The sequence below is a fragment of the Mugil cephalus genome, chromosome 17 (genome assembly GCF_022458985.1).
Source record: "Mugil cephalus isolate CIBA_MC_2020 chromosome 17, CIBA_Mcephalus_1.1, whole genome shotgun sequence".
Classification (NCBI taxonomy): domain Eukaryota; kingdom Metazoa; phylum Chordata; class Actinopteri; order Mugiliformes; family Mugilidae; genus Mugil; species Mugil cephalus.
The window spans coordinates 18,554,064-18,572,831 of NC_061786.1; the positions used below are offsets into that span (position 1 = coordinate 18,554,064).

An 18,768-nucleotide genomic window follows, 5' to 3' on the forward strand; every position below is an offset into this window, starting at 1 on the left:
GGGGGGGGCTGTCTGGGTTGTGTTTGTGTGTGGATGGATGGATGGATGGATAAATGAAATGCATGGATTTTTTTTTTCTACTTCAAATTTATTGCAACAATGGCTTCAGGTTTTGGCTGACAGTTACTGAATGACGAGGGCTAGCACGGATCTAGCATAGATCTATGCAGCAACATCGTCCATTGTTGGAATATTAACACTGACCGGCGGAGTAGAGCGATTAAAAGTCCCGTGGTGGCGGACTTGTGAGGTAAAAGTAGATGACAACATAATTTTTAAAAATTAATTCATGTAACAACTCTTATTAACAACAAAAACTGTTGAAAATTTAACATAAACAAAAAAAAGGTTCCAGTGATTCAACCGTGTTACTACTCAGTACTTCATTATTAAACATAAAAAAACACAACTAACAACAAAGACGCCTTAAATTTCGGAAAAGGAGAAGTTGCATCACTAATTTCATAAACTGAGAACTCAAAAGATAATATCTGACTCAAACCAGACCTAACACTGTGCTTCCTTCCTTAGAGTGATGGTTATGTAGCAGAAATCAGACCTATGACCTTCTTCAAACCTTCAGGAAAAACCCTCCTCCCTCTGGAAAAAAAAAAAAAATACCCTTAAGATTCATATTGAAACTTAACAAAGCTTTGTGTCCCGGCTTTCTAAAAGCAAATATCTCTCCAGAGAAATCGCAAAATTTAAAACACGGTGGAACGTATAAAAAATAATAACAACAACAATAATAATAATACTGTTATATAGAGTGATTGTGCACATCAACATTCGTTATCTGTCACCGTGTTGTGGATCATCTTCATCTCCCGTTTGACCTCGCTCTCTTTCTGGGTCCCGAAGCTGGTGGATTTTGATAAGGTCTGTTTTGGGCAGATTGCTGAAAGACACAAAACATTTGTTATTAGATCAGTTATTAGACGTTATTGATGCAGAATCAGGTTTTAAACCAGCGTTATTCAGGCCAAGGACCCCCAAACTGCTGGAGAGACTAAGAAGGGACCCTCTACCTACTATATGTGTTCATTATTAAACTCGGCCTAGTGCCATTTATAAATATACATTATTATTATCATTTTGCATTTAATATTAAGCTATCCCTTATCCCTGTACGAAATTATGTTTGATTCATGTTAATTTATGTTTAAATTTTATATATATATATATATATATATATATATGAATAAATGTCTAATCAACCGAAAAATGATTAGATTGACGTATGTTAAACCCAAACACGTCTCAAGCGTGGCACCATAAATACATAAAAATCATTTCACTGTTCTGTAAACGGGAATTAACCCCCAGTGTGGTACGCATTTTCAATTTCTCCATGTCTTTAAGACCTACAAAAACTAAGCATCGTCTTTGAACCGTCAAAGTGTTTTCTGGGGAAGTGTTTTTTGGAAAAAAAAAAAAAATGTCCTCATGCGTGGACACAGGGATTATTTCACTCAATATTATAATAAAGTCAGCAATGTGTAACAAAATATAAAAAATATCCATTTTCATGAGTGAACGTGGCTGTGCAAGAGCAGAATTGCAAATAATGAGGTCTAAACGTCCACAATCGAGTACTTGCTTAAAGTAAAGTTATAGCTTCTTACTATTGATAGAAATTACATCAGGTCATATTAAACTAGAATAGTTTCAACTGAGGTTTTGTACCTCGTCCACTTTTGTTACGTGATCGGCTGCAGAATGAATCCACTGAAATGATGCTATTGTGTTTTTACACCAACTAGCATCTGGTTATGAGGATAAAAGTTTAAATGAAGCAGAATAAGCTGCCACAAACCTAAAACTTAACGTCCCCATATGAGGACGTGGGGTCTCAGGATATTATTATAAGATTATTTATCAATCTAGTATTAAAACAATTCAAAGTACTGCAGGATAAACAACAATCTCTACTTGTAATCTCTTGAATTGTTCTTAATGGCATACGTCAGCCTCTGCAGAAGAAGCAAAATGTGAAAGTTTAAATGAAGTGTGAATAAAAGTTAAACTAAATAAAAGTCAGAAGCCGAGACGAGCGTCACCTGGTGGTCAGCGGCGTGATGAAGATGAACTGTCGAAGGTGCTGCCGCTCTGAGAGCTCCAGGAGGAGATCCAGACAAATCCTCCGGTTGTGCATGTCCTTGAAAGGGATTCGTTAATCCAAGTGAGTAACAGCTTAAATAAAATTAATCACGGCTTAATGCAAATTATGCGTCTCTACCCCGTCTCGTTTGGGTTTTTAATCTCTTTTTTTTTTTCTTAATCACGTACCATGTAGACGTCGAACTCGTCGAGGCATCTGAAGGGCGACTCTGTGATCTCCCACAGGGAAAGCATGAAGCAGACGGTGGAGAAGGAGCGCTCGCCTCCGGACAGGGACCTCATGTCACTCACACCGTCCTCCTCCCGGCCTGGAGGCTTCACCTTCGTGTCAGAACAGGTTTGTGTGTTACTTGTCTCATCATCCTGGTGGAGTCAGGATCACTAGTGACCAGTTTGATGCATTCACTTGAAATTTAGCTCTTGTTGAGATTATTACCTTCCAATCTTTAAGTAATTTGAATATTTTTCATTCAGTAAGATGCGGTTTAGTACAACTTTGCCCCTATCAGCCGTAACATTATGACCGGTGAAGTAAATAACATCGACCATCTTCTGACAATTCAGCATTCTGCTGGGAAACTGTTGGACCTGGTATTCATTCACGTGGATGTTAATTAAACGTGTAGCACACACCTAAACCAGACCAGACCAGACCAGGCACCGCCCCACCCCATAACAATGACACTCCTGACACAGGCACACACACACAAAAAACAACAACTCAAAAACAAACATGAAGAACAGCACAAGGCCTCCAAATTCACTAGATCCCAAACTGATCAAGTATCTGTGGGATGATCCACAGAGGCCCCTCCCCTCAAAGAAACCCACTAACACCACAGGACCCCCTCCCCTCAGAAGGCCCATGTCCATTCTCTGGTGAGTCACAGCTGTTTTGGAGACCTACACAGTAATATTAGGAAGGTGGTCATAATGTTATGCCTGATATTAGATTAGGAAAAAAACTAGCTCATGCTATAAAACAAACAAAATGAAGTCATGAACAAACTCACAGAGATAGAGAGGGTCTCGTTGTTGTGGTCAAAGATCATCGAGCCGCAGCAGTTCATCTTTATCAGGAAGTTATTGAAGTATAACTTACATCTGACAGAGAGGGACCTTCAGGAAGAAGAGTGAAGCGTCAGACGAGAGCAAAAACTTTCACCTTACTCTCTGAACAAACGCAGAAGGCGGTCATTTACCTACGCATTATTTTGTATCTGTTCTGCCTGTCCGACATGATGTTATCGAGCCGATCGATGAACCTCCTCAGATCCCTCACTTGGTTGGTTTTCTCTCTGTAGAGAGCGAGGGCCTCGGCGTACTCCCTAATCAGGTCACAGGGAAGGAAGTGGCATAGCCTGAATTTCTTTTCTTTTCTTTTTTTTTCTCCCGACTTCAGACTTCAGACTTCAGCATGCACGTGTAAAAACGAGGGCAGGAGCAGATTTAGCGGGTGCCAACAGGCAGATAATGTATAGTGGGGGAAATAAGTATTTGATCCCCTGCTGAATTTGTAAGTTTGCCCACTTCCATAGAAATGATCAGACTCTGGTTTTTATGGTTGTTTACTGGTTATGGGTATAGACAGAATATCAGTCGAAAATGCATAAAAAACACACAATCTAAAAGTTATAAATTGTTATGTATTTTATTAAGGGAAATAAGTATTTGATCCCCAACAATTCACTTAGAATTCAGGCTGCTACAGATTGGCTGGTGCGCATGTGGCACACAGCTGTGCTCAGTCAACTAATTACCAATACTCCTGATCTTAACTCGTCATGTATATAAAGCACACCTGCTCTAAGAATCAGTTTCTTACATTCCAACTTCTACAGCACCATGGGCAAGACCAAAGAGCTGTCAAAAGATGTCAGGGACAAGATTGTAGACCTGCACAAGGCTGGTATAGGTTACAAAACCATCAGCAAACGGCTTGGTGAGAAGGTGACAACTATTGGTGCCATTATTCGCAAGTGGAAGACCCATAAAAGGACCATCAACTGTCCTCGGTCTGGAGCTCCCCGCAAAATCTCGCCTCATGGAGTGAGGATGATGATGAGAAAGGTGAGGGAGCAGCCTAAAACAACACGGCAGGAGCTTGTTAATGATCTGGAAGCAGTTGGGACCTCTGTCACCAAGAAAACAGTTGGCAACACACTGCGGCGTTATGGATTGAACTCTTGCAGTGCCCGCAAGGTCCCCTGCTCAAGAAGGCACATGTACAGGCCCGCCTTAAGTTTTCCAGTGAAGATCTAAATGACTCAGAGAAGGCTTGGGAGAAAGTGCTGTGGTCTGACGAAACCAAAGTTGAGCTATTTGGCATTAACTCGACCCGCCGTGTTTGGAGGATGAAAAAACGTGAGTATGACCCAAAGAACACCATACCCACGGTTAAGCATGGAGGTGGAAACATCATGTTTTGGGGCTGTTTTTCAGCAAAGGGTACAGGGCAACTTCACCGCATTATGGGGCCAATGAATGCAGCCATGTACTGTAACATCTTGGACAAAAACCTTCTTTCCTCAGCAAGAACACTGAAGATGCCTCGTGGGTGGGTTTTCCAACATGACAATGACCCAAAACATACTGCCAGGACAACAAAGGAGTGGCTCAAGAAGAAGCATATTAAGGTCATGGAGTGGCCTAGTCAGTCTCCAGACCTTAACCCGATCGAAAACCTGTGGAGGGAGCTGAAGCTCCGAGTTTCCAAGAGGCAGCCAAGAAACTTGAAGGATTTAGAGACTGTCTGTAAAGATGAATGGGCCAAAATCCTTCCTGCGCTGTGTGCAAACCTGGTGACCAACTACAAGAAACGTCTCATCGCTGTGCTTGCCAACAAAGGTTTCTCTACAAAGTACTGACTTGTGTTGTGCTTGGGGATCAAATACTTATTTCCCTTAATAAAATACATAACAATTTATAACTTTTAGATTGTGTGTTTTTTATGCATTTTCGACTGATATTCTGTCTATACCCATAACCAGTAAACAACCATAAAAACCAGAGTCTGATCATTTCTATGGAAGTGGGCAAACTTACAAATTCAGCAGGGGATCAAATACTTATTTCCCCCACTGTATATGGGAAGAGGAAAAAAAAAAAAAGTCGGCGACGCAAGAAGTCTCAGTGGACAGAAGAGTGCATTACAAAGCTGAAACCGTGTGAAAATGACAGGAATCTAATGAATCGTCTGAGGCAAATATGACACAGTTCATCTATAGCAAACTGTCTAAAATAACATAAGAGTTGAAAAGTTTACTTACAAATGAAGATACGCATGTATTTTCAGCAGGTAGGATCTTTTAAATATTAAGATTAAAGCACTAATAGGCAGAAAAATGACCCATCTATGAGAAATACTACAAATCTACCATATTTATTATTATTATTATTATTATTATTATTATTATTATTATTACCTGTGCATGTATCTGTAACTAGTGCTTTAAACGTCATTAGCTCTACCTAATAAAGTGGCCACCAGAGGTTTTATATGCAAGATTTTGAGATTAAAGGTCCTGAAATGTTGAAATAATGACAGTAATTATGACAGGACAAGATCAGAGCAGATTAGATTAAGATAAAATAAACTAAGATGAGATAAGATAAGAAAAGATAAGATAAGATGAAATGTTATCACAACAGCATAATTGTGCTTTAAACATCGTTAGGTGTACCTAATAAAGTGGCCACCAGAGTTTTTATATGCAAGATTTTGAGACATTTTGAAATATTGAAATAATGACAAGATAAGATGTTAAGATAAGAGGAGAATTCTCAAAATTATGCGAAATTGTGCATGAATTTCATATAAAATTCATATAATAAAAAATAAAGTGCACGTATGATAGCATTAATAGTATAATTACCTAAGTCAATATCAATACAAATACCAATGTGCTTCCTAAAAATTGCTTTCAAAATGTCCAAATATAACTCTGACAATTATGCTATTAGGCTAACAACATGTAGATACTGTAGTTTTTCTTTATGCACTGACATTATGGATGAAACTGCTCGACTTGACGTGACCCAGACGTCGTTTAACGTCAGCCCGCGACCTCTCACCTGACCACCTGCTCCTGCTCGCCGTGGTTGCTCTCGTACACCTTGATCTTCTTCTTCAGTCGGGTGATTTCCGAGTCGATGCTCTTGGTGCTGCCGCTCACCTGCTGCCGCTCGGGACTGATCTCCGTCGCTTTGGCCACGTACTCCTGTCATCACATCATACAGCGCGGCTTAAACACTGGGTTTTAATCTGAAAATACATTTCTAGAAAAGCCTCAAAGATGATCGAGGGGAAAATGCACCTGCAGCTCTTCTTCTCTTTGGGCCAGGTCACTTCTCATGGCTTGGATGTTGTCCTCGTGAACCTTCACTTTGTTCTCTAAAATTTTAAGGTTTCGCTCATGTTTCGCGCACTCCGCCTCCAGTTTCAGCTGCTCGTCCTTTAGGCCGAGGAAACAAAAATCACTTTAACAATCAACACTTCTGCAGGATTAAAACAGAAAAAAATGCACATATGTAAAATGCTTAAAACCAAAGGTAAAGAAGTAAAACCCAAACTACAGAAAAAGCTTCCATCAAACCTTCTGCGGCTCCATCTCTTCTGAAAGCTGATCAATCCGTTCCCTGATTGAAGAATACTTGGCGTCTGCGTCCTCCACCATTTCACGTTGCCGGTCAAGTTCCGTCTTTGCCTCTTGAACGATTTGCCTCTCGGCCTCGATTTTCTGCAGGTTCTCTTGGGCAACTTCTTCCTGCACATTTTTAAACACGAAAGTTAAATAATGTATATTCAGAGCTTTGTCTGTTTGTGTTTTTTTATATATATCTAAAAACTTAAGGATCACCAAGGAGCGTATGTCGTTGACTTGCTCCTCGCCGGCCGTCTCCAGCTCAGTTATTGCTGCTCTGATTTGATTCACAGAGGCCTGCAGTGAAAACATAAAAAAAAAATGTTACAAAAGAAAATGAAATTAAATCTAAACAGGAACGTGCACGTGCTGCAAGAGCACTGTTCACCCACCAGGGTCTTCTTCAGGGTCATGACGGTGCTGTTCAGGTTGTTCTCCATGTTCACGATGTCTTCAGTCACAGAGTTCACTTGGAGCTGAAACCTGGAGAGCTGAGCCTGGTGATTCTCCAGGTCTGACTCCAACATGCTGCGACAGACACCATCGATTTTATGTCAGATGAGAGCTCGTCGCACTCGTAAATGTACCATGTCCCCTAAATAAATCAGCGGGACTGAGGGGCCCATAAAACGGAGTCGGATGAAACAGTCTTTAGAACATCTATAAAGCCTCGGAACAGACACGGGAATACAACTTTTATATGCTTGAGAGAGAATAGTTTGACATTTTTTAAAAATAGGGCAGAAAGAGTATTTGCTTTTAAAATAAGAGTTTCTTCTGTGGTTTATCTACTGCTGTCCTGGTAGAGTGAACCTTAATCTGTCTGGTATCTTTCCAAAAAGAATTAGCAGCAGACTTAAATCTGTTTCAACTCTTTCGACTCTATTAAATGTATCCTCCTTTTGTTCATTTTTAACAGCGCACATCTTTCTAAGTCTTTACATCAGGAGTCTAATATATGTGCTCTATATTAAACTCAGCCTACTGTTGTTTATTAATACACATTATTATTATTATCATTTTGCATTAATATTAAGCTATTGAAGTGATATTTTTTATTTCCAACATGTGCAACAATAGTCTGGACGTGTGAACAATTGATTCAATGCCAATTGCGGGAACCCGAAATAGTCTGTGTGTAATATGCGGCCTCGTGATTGGCTCAGCAGCAATAGGGGCGTGGCCTAAAGTGCACAGGAGGCTTAGATTGACAGGTCTCAGCTAGTGTAGCGGTGCACTGTTGAGACTGCAAGATAACATCTTCTCCCTCCATTTATCCCTTTACGAAAATATGTCGGTTTCATATTAATGTGTGTTTAAAGAAATCTATATTTGTGGGGGGAAAAGTTTTAAAAAAATATTTAAAAAAAAATGTCTAATCAACCAAAGATTATTACCTTATTTCAGCCTCCAGATCTCCACCAAGATACACGGCCGTGTTGAAGTCGGAGGTGTAGTAACGGTTCGGATACACCTGATCTCCTTCAGCAGTGAAGGCCTCCCGGCAGTTCTTAGGCGGACGGCCTTGCTGCATGACCCTCCGCGCTTTGTCTTTTTCCTGTAATCAAACATCAGCACACAATTAACTAACTTCATAGTTCAGGCCGGGTCTCCTAATTGTCCTGTTTTCACCTCCCTAGGGGTTCTTGCTCGTCCTGTTTGTCTGTCTGGCTTTCCTACCTGCGATCCACTGTACTATTTATATATCTCAGGTCTTCGGGTCAATTCACCAGATCACAAGTCGTGTTTCCTCATTTTGCCTGTGATTCCACTAACTGCTGTACTCCAGGACTTAGGAATCTAATTATCGCTCTCTGCTACATCTTTCAACATAAACATGTCTTGAGTGCGACACTAACTTTAATTATGAGAATTGATTCTATCCCTCGCATATCAATCAGGCAGTTGATGATGACCGGGCTCGTTGCTGTGATTATGTCCAGCACAGACGGGTATTCCGGATGATGCGCCTTCCTGTGAGACGGCAGAGACGGGAAACAAAATGCATGTTTAAATCACAGCAACAGCAGCAGCATAAGCAGTAGATGAAGAAGAAGAAGAAGGAGAAATGCCACTGACCGTCCATGAATGTTGTAGAGTTTATCAGAGAAAGGGCTGACGATAATCTGCGGCCTGTTGCCCTTCGGGTAATAGTGGGACATGAGCTCCTGAAGGACGGCCTCGTCTTTGTAGTTGTCACAGCAGAAGGCCTTGACGAAGCCCCGCAGGCAGCACTCCACGGCCACGGCTAACGTGGGATCTTTTAAGCTGATGCACGCCCCTGAAAGCAAACACAGACTGTCAACAATGCATGAAACACAATTATTTATATATATATAAAGTGAAATCACATAAAGTAAACTGAATGATTAAAAATTTGATTGCTTGTTACTAATAAAGCTTGCAGAAACACACCGGCACGTTAACGCAGGCAACCGGTTAGCTTATCTAGGCATCAAAGCAGGTAAATCCATCTACTAGCATCTCTAAAATTCACCAATTATGTCTTGTTTGTTTTAAACCATGCAGAGACTTAGAGCTAATGCTAGATGGTTTATTTTTGCTCTATGAGATACCCTGTTTTCAGTCCTAATCCTAAAAGGCAGCTGCATATTTTACTCTACACTGCTACTCGACGTAGCGTCACTGAATCTCCGTTTCAACTTTTGTAGAAAGTCCTAACTTCAAATTATGTATCAATTTTTAAATTGCGTTGATAAGCCAACTAAAACTAGGCTTATTATGAATAACTGATGCCACACTTTTTTCTGAATATTGCCGTCAGATATCAGATATCAGAGATTGCTAGCTAAAACTTGACACCCATTTTCCTACTGGTGGAAAGATGCATCCCATCAACCAATCAGGAAATGATGTGTAAACAGTTGTAAACAGTAGGCCTGATGCATTTCCTGCATTTTAATGTAAATAGTTATTAATTAGCATTGTTGTTTACTAAATTTGTACATAATTTGTACACATTCTAAGCTATAAAAATGGTTTGTTAAACATGTTTGTGGGCTTTCACAGAGAAACTACAGAGAAAAAGCATAACTTTTTTCTGCTCAGATTTTATAGTTTTAGTGTGTTTTTAGGTCCAATGTCTTTGTACATACAGTTTGTCGAAATGAAAACGTAATTGTAAACCACCATGACACATGTGAACAGTTTTTAAGATGAAATAAAAAAACAAAATTAAAAGAAGCATTTACCAGAGTGTTGAACTTCCAAATCTTTTGCTATAAAGCAGAAGTCAACAAAACAATGAATAAAGAGGAAACAGATTTACCTATTGGACCAACGGGTCTCTTGAGGAAGCGTCCCGTGGCACAGGCCTGACCGATGGCGGCCAACAGGTCGGGGACATGGTCTCCAAACCGCTTAAGTTTGTTCGACCGGCTGGCGAGGAGCTGATTCTTCTTCTTTAGCTTTGACTCGTACAGCGCCTGGACGTTCCTTTCTTCCACGCTAGAAAAAAAAAAAACTTCACTGCACTAAAGAACCAACAACACCTCCTCGGCAGCATGTTCTTGTGAAAGCAAATATACTTTCGTGTACCTCAGCTTGTCCCGCTCCTCCTTTCCTGTGAAAAGCGCCTGGTGTTTGTTCTTAATTTCCTCATTCAGCTGCGAGCATTTATCCTGAAGCTCTGCAAGCTGCTCCCTCAGATCACACAAGGTCTTCTGCTGTTTAGTATATTCAGTTTCTCCGTCACTGTTCGCGCTCTCGCTGAAACACAACCAAACACAACGTAATTAAAGCAGCTCTGTAGAGGAAAAACAGTGTCTTTCTTATAAGTCCCCTACCTGGTTTTTGACTTGTTAATTTTCTCCAGTAGAATGTTTTGTTCTTGCTCTGACTGCTTGAGTTTGTTCAGAGCCCGAAAATAAACAAGCTACGGGAAAAAGAGACAAAATAAAATCACAAAAGTGAAAAAAATAAATAAAAATAAAATAAAAATTGGACATTTGCAAGTGTAGTCTGAATACCTCCTGTTCCTTGTGGGCTTTTCTAATAACCTTCACTTGCTCTCTCAGTTTAAGATTTCCCTCTAACATAGAGTCTTGTTCTTCTCTCAGATTGTCAGTTCTGCTCCTGATGAACTGGAGCTTCTTCTCCACTTGTATGATCTTATTCTGCGTGAAAGACAACGAGACAATAACATTAATTACCCCGCGAATTACAACGTGTTTTGTCAGCGTTCGTAAACAGCCCGCGAGAGGAGGGCCGCTCGGTTTATACGGCGGTGAGAGTTTAAAGAGCTCCTGTAAATAGCCTCGCGTATATTTAACAGAAGAGGGACACTTGAAGAGTGACTCACCTGACAGAGCTGAAGGTTGTCCTGATGTTTGCAATTATTCTCTTCATTTACAATGTCCTCCTTCAGCTGCTGCAGGAGCTGCTCCTTCTCCCTGACCTGTACGCGATGAGAAATTGCCCTCATCATGTTCAAATAGGGCAATTTATTGAAAATTATGAGGAGCGTACCCTTTAAAGCCATGTGTTCCCTTTAGAGGCGGCACATTTTTTTTGTACACCCCGATGACACGTGCGCTCTTACCAAACACCACGCCATGGCTTTCTTCAGATTCTCCACAGCCGCCTTCATGTCACTGAAGGACGCCAGATTTTCGTATCGCTCCTTCTTCTGCAGAAACTCCTGCTTCAGGTCCTTGAGACACTTGACACGAAAGAAAAAACAAAAAAAACAATTACTCACATATAAATATAAAGAAGAAAAACTTAACTGGCTTGATGTTGAGGTTTGTGTGCTGGCGCAGTACCTCCTCTTGTCTCTCAACCTGCTGTCGTGTGACTGTTTTAGTGTGTTTAATGTGGATGTAATCTCTCTTCATCTGTTCCAGAAGAGTTGCTTTCATGAAGAACTACAAAGAACAAGAGGAGAAAAGATTCATTGAGGCATAAGTCACACGATCCTGAACCGAGCCTCCGCACTGACATTCAACACCACGAGTCAGGAATCCAGTGAGGGATATAACAAAGGCTTTGTCCATTCTGTATAAACAGTCCATGGTCAATACATGTTTATGATGCATGCATTCAGTCTGTAGTCCCTCAGTCAACAAGGAAATGTTTGTCCTCGCCATCGGTTCTTCCTTTTTTGTTTTAGACTGTAAGCCAGATGCCTATCCCTTTTTGCAAGGGTGTAAATGTAATTAAGATTAGCAGGCTGCAGCTTTAAAAATTCTAAACTAATATCAAACACGGAAGTGCCGTACCTTATACTTGTCCGATTCATTTTTTGAATGCAGGAACTGCTTACTCATTTCTTGGCTGAGAATGGACACTGGGTTATCCAGCTGAAATAAACGCACAAATGTCCCAGTGAGGTTCGCAGAAAGTAGTTAATATACGTATTCAAACAACAACCTCAAATTACTGTAAGTAAAACATTCTGATCTCAACTCTAGGGATCAAAACTGTGAGTACCTGGATGTTAAAATGGTCCAAAATTGCCGTTAATTCTTCCTTCTTGTTTGAGATAAGTTGCCCTAAAACACAAAATAAAACAAAAGCAATGTGGTTCAAACGTTTGTTATCCTCAGACTCACTTTAAGAGAACCAACAAATAAGTGATTAACTGAAAATGAATTATCTACCTGTATTTTTTAAGTATTCTCTATCCAGTTTCTCTAAAGTGGTGAGGGTTTAATGTAGAATATTCAACTAAATCTCAACTTCTTTAAGTTTTAGACAGTTTTAGACAATTAGGGGTGGGAAAAAAATATCGGTATGGCACAAAAAGAAAAAATCATATTTTGGGCCGATCGTGAACGACTTCCTGGACAAAGAATATGCAGTTTGCAAACAGTCCTTCGCTCCAGTTAGACATTCAGGGAACACGACCAACTTGCAAACTCATCTAACGAGACACCGTGAGGCATAAGCGAACTACACTGGATAACACAGTACTTAGGCAGTACACTATGCATAGGCGTTTATTTTCACATCTGTTCAGTGGCCCGCGACACTAGTGATGATAAGCGCTGGTAGAAGATGAGATGAGATCTGTTCAAACAGTGGAACACATTTTTGTTCAAAAAAAATTGTGTATTTTGACATTTAAATGGCAAGAAACTTGATCCACTTTCTGTACAAGTGCAATAATCTGGAAAGAGATTTGAATATTTTTTGTTTGCCTCAGTTTGTCCAATGAATTATCACTGTCATCTGATGTACAAATATACAACTTGCATTTAAAGATTTCTTAGTGAACTATGTAGAATATTGCAATATATCGCACTATCCTAATGTATCGTATCGTGACTCAAGTATTGGGATGCTCATCGTATCGTCTTTACCAATACCCGCCCCCGAGTCTGAATACATTAAACTGAGCTGCGGAAAATCCATTTTAACCGTTACATTATATATATATATATATATATATATATATATATATATATATATATATATATATATAAAAGAATAAAGAAATAAAGAAAACAATCTACTGATTAATTGAAAAATAGTTGTTGGAGGACCAAGTTCAGAAGCAAATCTAACTCGGACCTTGTTCAGATAATACGCTGGCTCGCTTCAATAGCAAATAACTCAGTGACATTTACGACGCATGAAAAACAGCGCAGCCGTGAATGTAAATATACGGCGCGGACGGTACGAAGCAGAAAGGAAAGGCAGTGCCACGCATATAAAAATCCCTGCACGTTTAGAGAAGAAACTCCTGGCCGAGTGAAGAATGTATACAGAATTAGGAGGCTACAGACACACTGAACTGCTTCTCTTGTCTCTACAGTGTGCCTGGTTTTAAGAAAAGTTTCAAGAAGAGTATCCGTGTCTGAGGAAGGTCACCTGATTTATTCTTCAGCCTGCAGGTCCGACATCCGTCACCCGAGATCCGATGCTCAATGGAGATGGAGTCGCCGTAAACATCTTTTTTGTAAGCATCCGGTCCTCGGTTTCTCAGCTTCACTGTTATATCCGCAGTACTGAAGAGCACAATATATTTATGACACTACTCTAGCGTTGAGAGGGCATTACTTGGTGTGTGTAACATTATGAAGCCTGGCTTACTTTTCATTTGTCTTCACAAAATCCTTCAGCGACAGTCCTCTGTTTGTCACGGTGGCTTTTCCACCGAGGCCGACAATCAGAGCTGTGAGAATGGCACTTTTTCCACCTGAGAATGAAATAAAAAAAAAATTTACAAAAACAAGAGATTTAATCGGAGCATTTAAAGCATTTACGTACGTAATGTGTCTCTCGGGCCAAAGTAGAAGATTGTATGCAAATAATCACAAATCACAGAGCCGCAGACATGCCTTAGGAAGTCAGTTTTTAAATAAACAAATTCTCTGTCAGCTAAGAATTGAGTTATTCCCCTCTATGAGCGATTCCGTAAGAACTTTTTAAAGACACATCTATAAATATCTTATATCTCTACTTATATGACATAGATTAAATTGTCTTTATACATATATACATTATACATACATTATAGGACACTTTTAAACACTAGACGCTGTGGCTGTGAGGTGGCCTCTTAACTCTTAAACCACAATAAGATTATCTAGTTGGGGATTTTTTTTTTGCGGTAAAATAAATTAAGTCTCAAGATGCATACAAAAGTAAACTGAACGGATTAACAGATATACATCTTAGTTATCAACAGCTGTGGGACAGTTGTGGAGAGGAAATAGGTAAAACAATGTCACGTGCAAAACATTTCTCAGTTTCAAACAAAGACAATTTTATAAAACCCCTTTGACTAAATTTCTTGTCATGCAAAATTCTCTTGACCTCCATTTCAAGTGTATGGGATCAAAACATTTGATAAGGACTATCTTACATACTTCTCCTTAATTAAGGGGGCCACTTGCTGGCCACTAAGAGGAACTGGGGATGAGTCACAGATCGACTAATCAGTGTCCTGTGAGGAACTAGTGTCATTATGAAATCTTCTTACAAAGACATAAAGAACTGTCCACCAACAATGCTTACTTTTCAAAACTCTGTGTTTGTTCTTTTTCATTCTCCTACTACTCTCCTACTACAGATGGTTCTCCTGATCACCTGCCGGGCAGTTTTAGAAAGCGAGTGCCCTTACCAATAATTTTCTGTTTGGGAACAAACAAGTTATATCGAAGGTGTAGACTAATAACTGGGATGATGAGGATAAATCTATCTGTGCTCGGTTTGAATCTGACGTCAGACTTGGGCCTTTCTGTAGCCCCTTTCAGATTGCATGAAATGTCGACCCGGGTGTTTCGTGCAATGTGAACAGGTTGACCCGGGTTTTCGACCCAGGTTGAATGACCCGGCAATTGACCTGGGATTTTATCTCCTCGGCTCGGCTTGACTCGGCTTTGATGTGAACAGGAATGCCACGTCGACCCGTCGTAATTTACACGATGATGTTGATGTACCCGCCTGTCACATTCTGGTTTTGTCACTGGACGGCCTGTCAGACTATGTCATTGTAGAAGCTCCAGGGCTGCGAGCAGCTCAAGAACAGAGCAAAGTTTTGGTCTACTCCCGTAAGAGACTGATCTCTGAAGGGCAGAGGTTTTTGTCTATTTTGTCAAGACAAATCAAATGTCTTGTTACACCATCAATAATGGAAGCGCATAGGTTAATTATCCCTATGTCATGTTCGGGAAATCGCTCGGGGGTATCTTGATGTGAGCTGCTCAAGTGCGACTGTGTTCATTAACAGCTTATATAGCGATATGGCAGACTCTTTTGTCAATCATGACATCGCACTGGCAAGACCATGAGATCCACGAGCTGCTCTGCATCCATGGAAAAGAGGAGATTTGAGTCATGTCACATCCAGAAATTTTCTGATGACTCTGCAGTTGTGGGGTGTATAAGAGGTGGACGGGATGAGGAGGAGTATAAAGGACTGGTGGACGGATTTGTGGGGTGGGCTGGAAGGAATCACCTTCTGCTTAACGTGGACCGAGACCGAAGAGATGGTAACTGACTTAAGGGGGAGGTGAACAGATCCTCAGCCACTCAGCATCCTTGGTAGGGACGTGGAGCTGCTGGAGCTACAGCAGACTGTACTTCCTGAGAAAGCTGAGGTCCTTCAACATGTGCTGTAAGATGCTGGAGATCTTCTACCAGTCCATTGTAGCCAACACCCTTTTTTCTGCTGTGGTCTGCTGGGGGAACAGCATTGCGGCCGGTGACGCCAATAGACACTTAACAAACTGTTATGAGGGACAGTGTTTAGCTCGGTGTCCCCGTTTCCTGTCGTTCTAAACTGTGCTGCATACACATATATATATATATATATATATATATGCATATATATAAACTGTTACCACCATCCACCAGATGGTTAACAGACAACGGAGCTCCTTCTCCCAGAGACTCAGACTCAACTCCATTGTCTCAAAGAACGCTAAAGGAAATCTTTCCTGCCTCAAGCCATACGCCTGTTCAACTCCTCAACTGCATGTGACAGTCTGTACATTATTTCTTTTTTTCTTTCTTGTATTCACCTATTTCTATTAACTTATTTTTATAATTCTGTAAATGGGGGCGGCTTTGGCTCAGTAGGTAGAGCGGGTTGTCAATAAACCGAAGGGTTAGCGGTTTGATCCCCCGAGTGTGCCATATGCCGAAGTGTCCTTGAGCAAGACACTGAACCCCCATTTGCTCCCAGTGCAACTGGCACTGGTGTGTGAATGTGTGTGTGCTTGTGTGAGCGAATGGGTGAATGTGTCTCTGACTGTAAAAGCGCTTTGAGAACCTTTGATTAGGTAGAAAAGCGCCATATAAGAGCATTTACCATTTACCATAAATAACATGTATATACTGTTTTTGCTGTTATATTGTATGTGTGGTGTTGAGTGCCCGTGCACTGCTGCTGCAACTGTCAAATTTCCCAGTTTGGGATTAATAAAGCATCTATCTATCTATGACGTGTGAGAGAGAGGAAAAAAAACAGACGTGCAGCTAAAAGCACACCAAAGGCGCGTCAACCCGAGTCTGAAAATCCCACGTCAGCCCGTTATATGTCGAGTTTGCATGTTTGCATGTTTGCATGTTCTCCCTGTGTCAGGTTCCCTCTGGGTACTCCGGCTTCCTCCCACCCTTCAACAACATCCTCCTTAGGTTCATTGGTGATTCTAAATCGCACTGACCCCGACTTTTGCCCAATGAAAGCTGGGATAGTCTCCAGCCAAGACGCAGTGGTTACAGAAAATGAATGAATGAACTTATTGACTTATTTTACTGAATAAACAAATTTCTATTTCATTTTGAATGACTGAGTTCTCTTTGTGTACTTTCAGGACATTTGTAAAAATATTTTTTTATGTAGAAAATTGAGAAAGGAGTGCAAATACTCTATACTCAAATATCTAGTTTGCATACACAACAGTGACACTTAAATCTGTTTGACCTGTGGTGTAGCTGCAGAGATTTAAAGTAGATTTTCTGGGTTCTTACTTCCATTGTTTCCAACGATGAAATTCACATTGGGCCCAAAATGGAACGGACCGAGAAAGTGGTGGCACATGAAATTCTTTAGAGTGATGCTTTCGATGAGGCCGATGTCTCCCTGGAAAAACATGGGAAAAACAAAAAGCCAACCGTTAACAAGCTGGTGAGAGGCCAAGGCCGATTTCAGACCGATGGGGACTCACTGTATTAGTAGAGTGGCAGAAGCTGTTGGAAGAGGTCACCTGATGGTTTTTCTCTCGTGGAACATTTTCAACAGATGTCACCTTGCGGCTCTTGAAAGCCGTTGCATCACTGATCTCTTTGGCTTTCCTCTTACTCATTTTGAAACAGGTCGCTGCAAGCAGAACCAAAGCAGGACCAGCGTCAGTGCCATGAGATATTATTGGTCTGAGACAGTTTCTCTCTTTAGTGCTCAGTCATGACAGGCCGCATCATCAGTTTTAAGGTCGGTTTCACTCCCGCCAACCTTAGTCTGGTTGTTCGTAAAAAAACAAAAACAACGTGACATAACCTTGTTTCACCATTTCCCTCATGATTATTCTGCTATTGATTAAGAACGTCACTCGAGCTTTTCAAGTTCCTTCTTCTACTTTTGAAACTGTGCCCGCAGCTATTTAAAGAAGTGTACAAAATATTACGTCAAAACCCGTACCACGTATTTAAAGTTAGTGAGCAGCTAGAATGAATGCAATTATTAAAACTGGTTTCTAAAAAGAAGCGTGACTATGTGGAAAAACAAAAAAACAAATGCAAGCCTTTTGTGTTGAAGTCAGGAAGCAGCTCCTGAACCAGTGGGCTCAGCAGCAAACAGAAACATGTGTTACTGTGCAACATAGAGCTAAAAATGTTATATTGTTTGTTTGTTTTTTAACATGTTGTAAAGTATCCTTACAGAAATTAAGATTAACTGAGGCAAAGCAAAGGCATTTCAAAAGGTTTTGTGCATGCATATAGACAGAAAGTCCAAGTGACTGCAGACTTTCAGTCAGATAAACAATAATATATCAAATACTCAAAATCAACTAGACTCAGTGCTTTCTCAGAACTCTGTAGTAGAGGGAAAAAAACGACGAATTGCTTTCAAGATAACACACCAAAATGTAGGGAGATTTTACAGCCGCAAGCCTCCAAACGCCCGCTATAGTTGACGCTCTATTATGGATCGCAAACATAAAACTAAAAACTTCGCCTACCATTGCTCGATTGTGTGTGCAGCCTTCAAAAAATACCATGATCAGGGGCTGACAGACAGGACGTTGTTTTGAGACTTCCTGGTCAGCCTGTGTGCGAAGTGAACTGTCGCTGTGACAGTTGTGGGTGTGATTTTATTTCCAAACACGGAACCAAGAGCGCGCCGCGTGATTGGCTCAGCCGCTGTACCTGCGAGCGCCTGCGAGTGCACGTCCAATGTACCACTTTCGTGCCCATGTGTTTTTAAATTGAAACTGCAGCCCCCGTTAAATCCTGCAGTTTGAACCACATAAACAAATTAGAAGCACGGGTTGTCGGTGTTCATTTTCACAAGGCGTTGCAAATCGCAACAAGG

General features: G+C 40.7%; 1 protein-coding gene across 2 annotated transcripts; it reads right to left on the minus strand.

The window, feature by feature from the left end:
• Positions 1-87: 87 nt before the first annotated feature.
• Positions 88-18,533, minus strand: smc6 (structural maintenance of chromosomes 6). Of its 2 annotated transcripts, none has more exons than XM_047611873.1 (28): positions 18,416-18,533; positions 17,444-17,556; positions 17,208-17,319; positions 13,821-13,926; positions 13,599-13,735; positions 12,216-12,277; positions 12,005-12,085; positions 11,549-11,650; positions 11,326-11,445; positions 11,086-11,181; positions 10,754-10,900; positions 10,571-10,659; positions 10,323-10,493; positions 10,054-10,232; positions 8,844-9,045; positions 8,624-8,738; positions 8,162-8,322; positions 7,157-7,292; positions 6,981-7,061; positions 6,717-6,887; positions 6,438-6,575; positions 6,196-6,341; positions 3,324-3,449; positions 3,135-3,240; positions 2,290-2,442; positions 2,061-2,158; positions 804-898; positions 88-600 (listed from the first exon to the last, which is right to left on the minus strand). In XM_047611873.1, the coding sequence occupies exons 2-28, from the start codon at positions 17,540-17,542 to the stop codon at positions 572-574; spliced, it is 3,258 nt and encodes a 1,085-aa protein (XP_047467829.1). In that variant the 5' UTR covers positions 17,543-17,556; positions 18,416-18,533; the 3' UTR covers positions 88-571. The 2 variants fall into 2 exon arrangements, with proteins under 2 accessions (XP_047467829.1, XP_047467828.1); XM_047611872.1 differs by having other exon boundaries at positions 17,405-17,556.
• Positions 18,534-18,768: the final 235 nt, after the last annotated feature.

Coding starts and splice junctions, on each gene's coding strand:
- smc6 (XM_047611872.1), bottom strand. CDS start 17,542: ATGAGTAAGAGGAAAGCCAAAGAGATCAGTGATGCAACGGCTTTCAAG. Junction 10,901..11,085: donor ACAACCTTCAGCTCTGTCAG/GTGAGTCACTCT, acceptor TCTTTCACGCAG/AATAAGATCATACAAGTGGA. Junction 10,660..10,753: donor AAGCCCACAAGGAACAGGAG/GTATTCAGACTA, acceptor TTTTTCCCGTAG/CTTGTTTATTTTCGGGCTCT.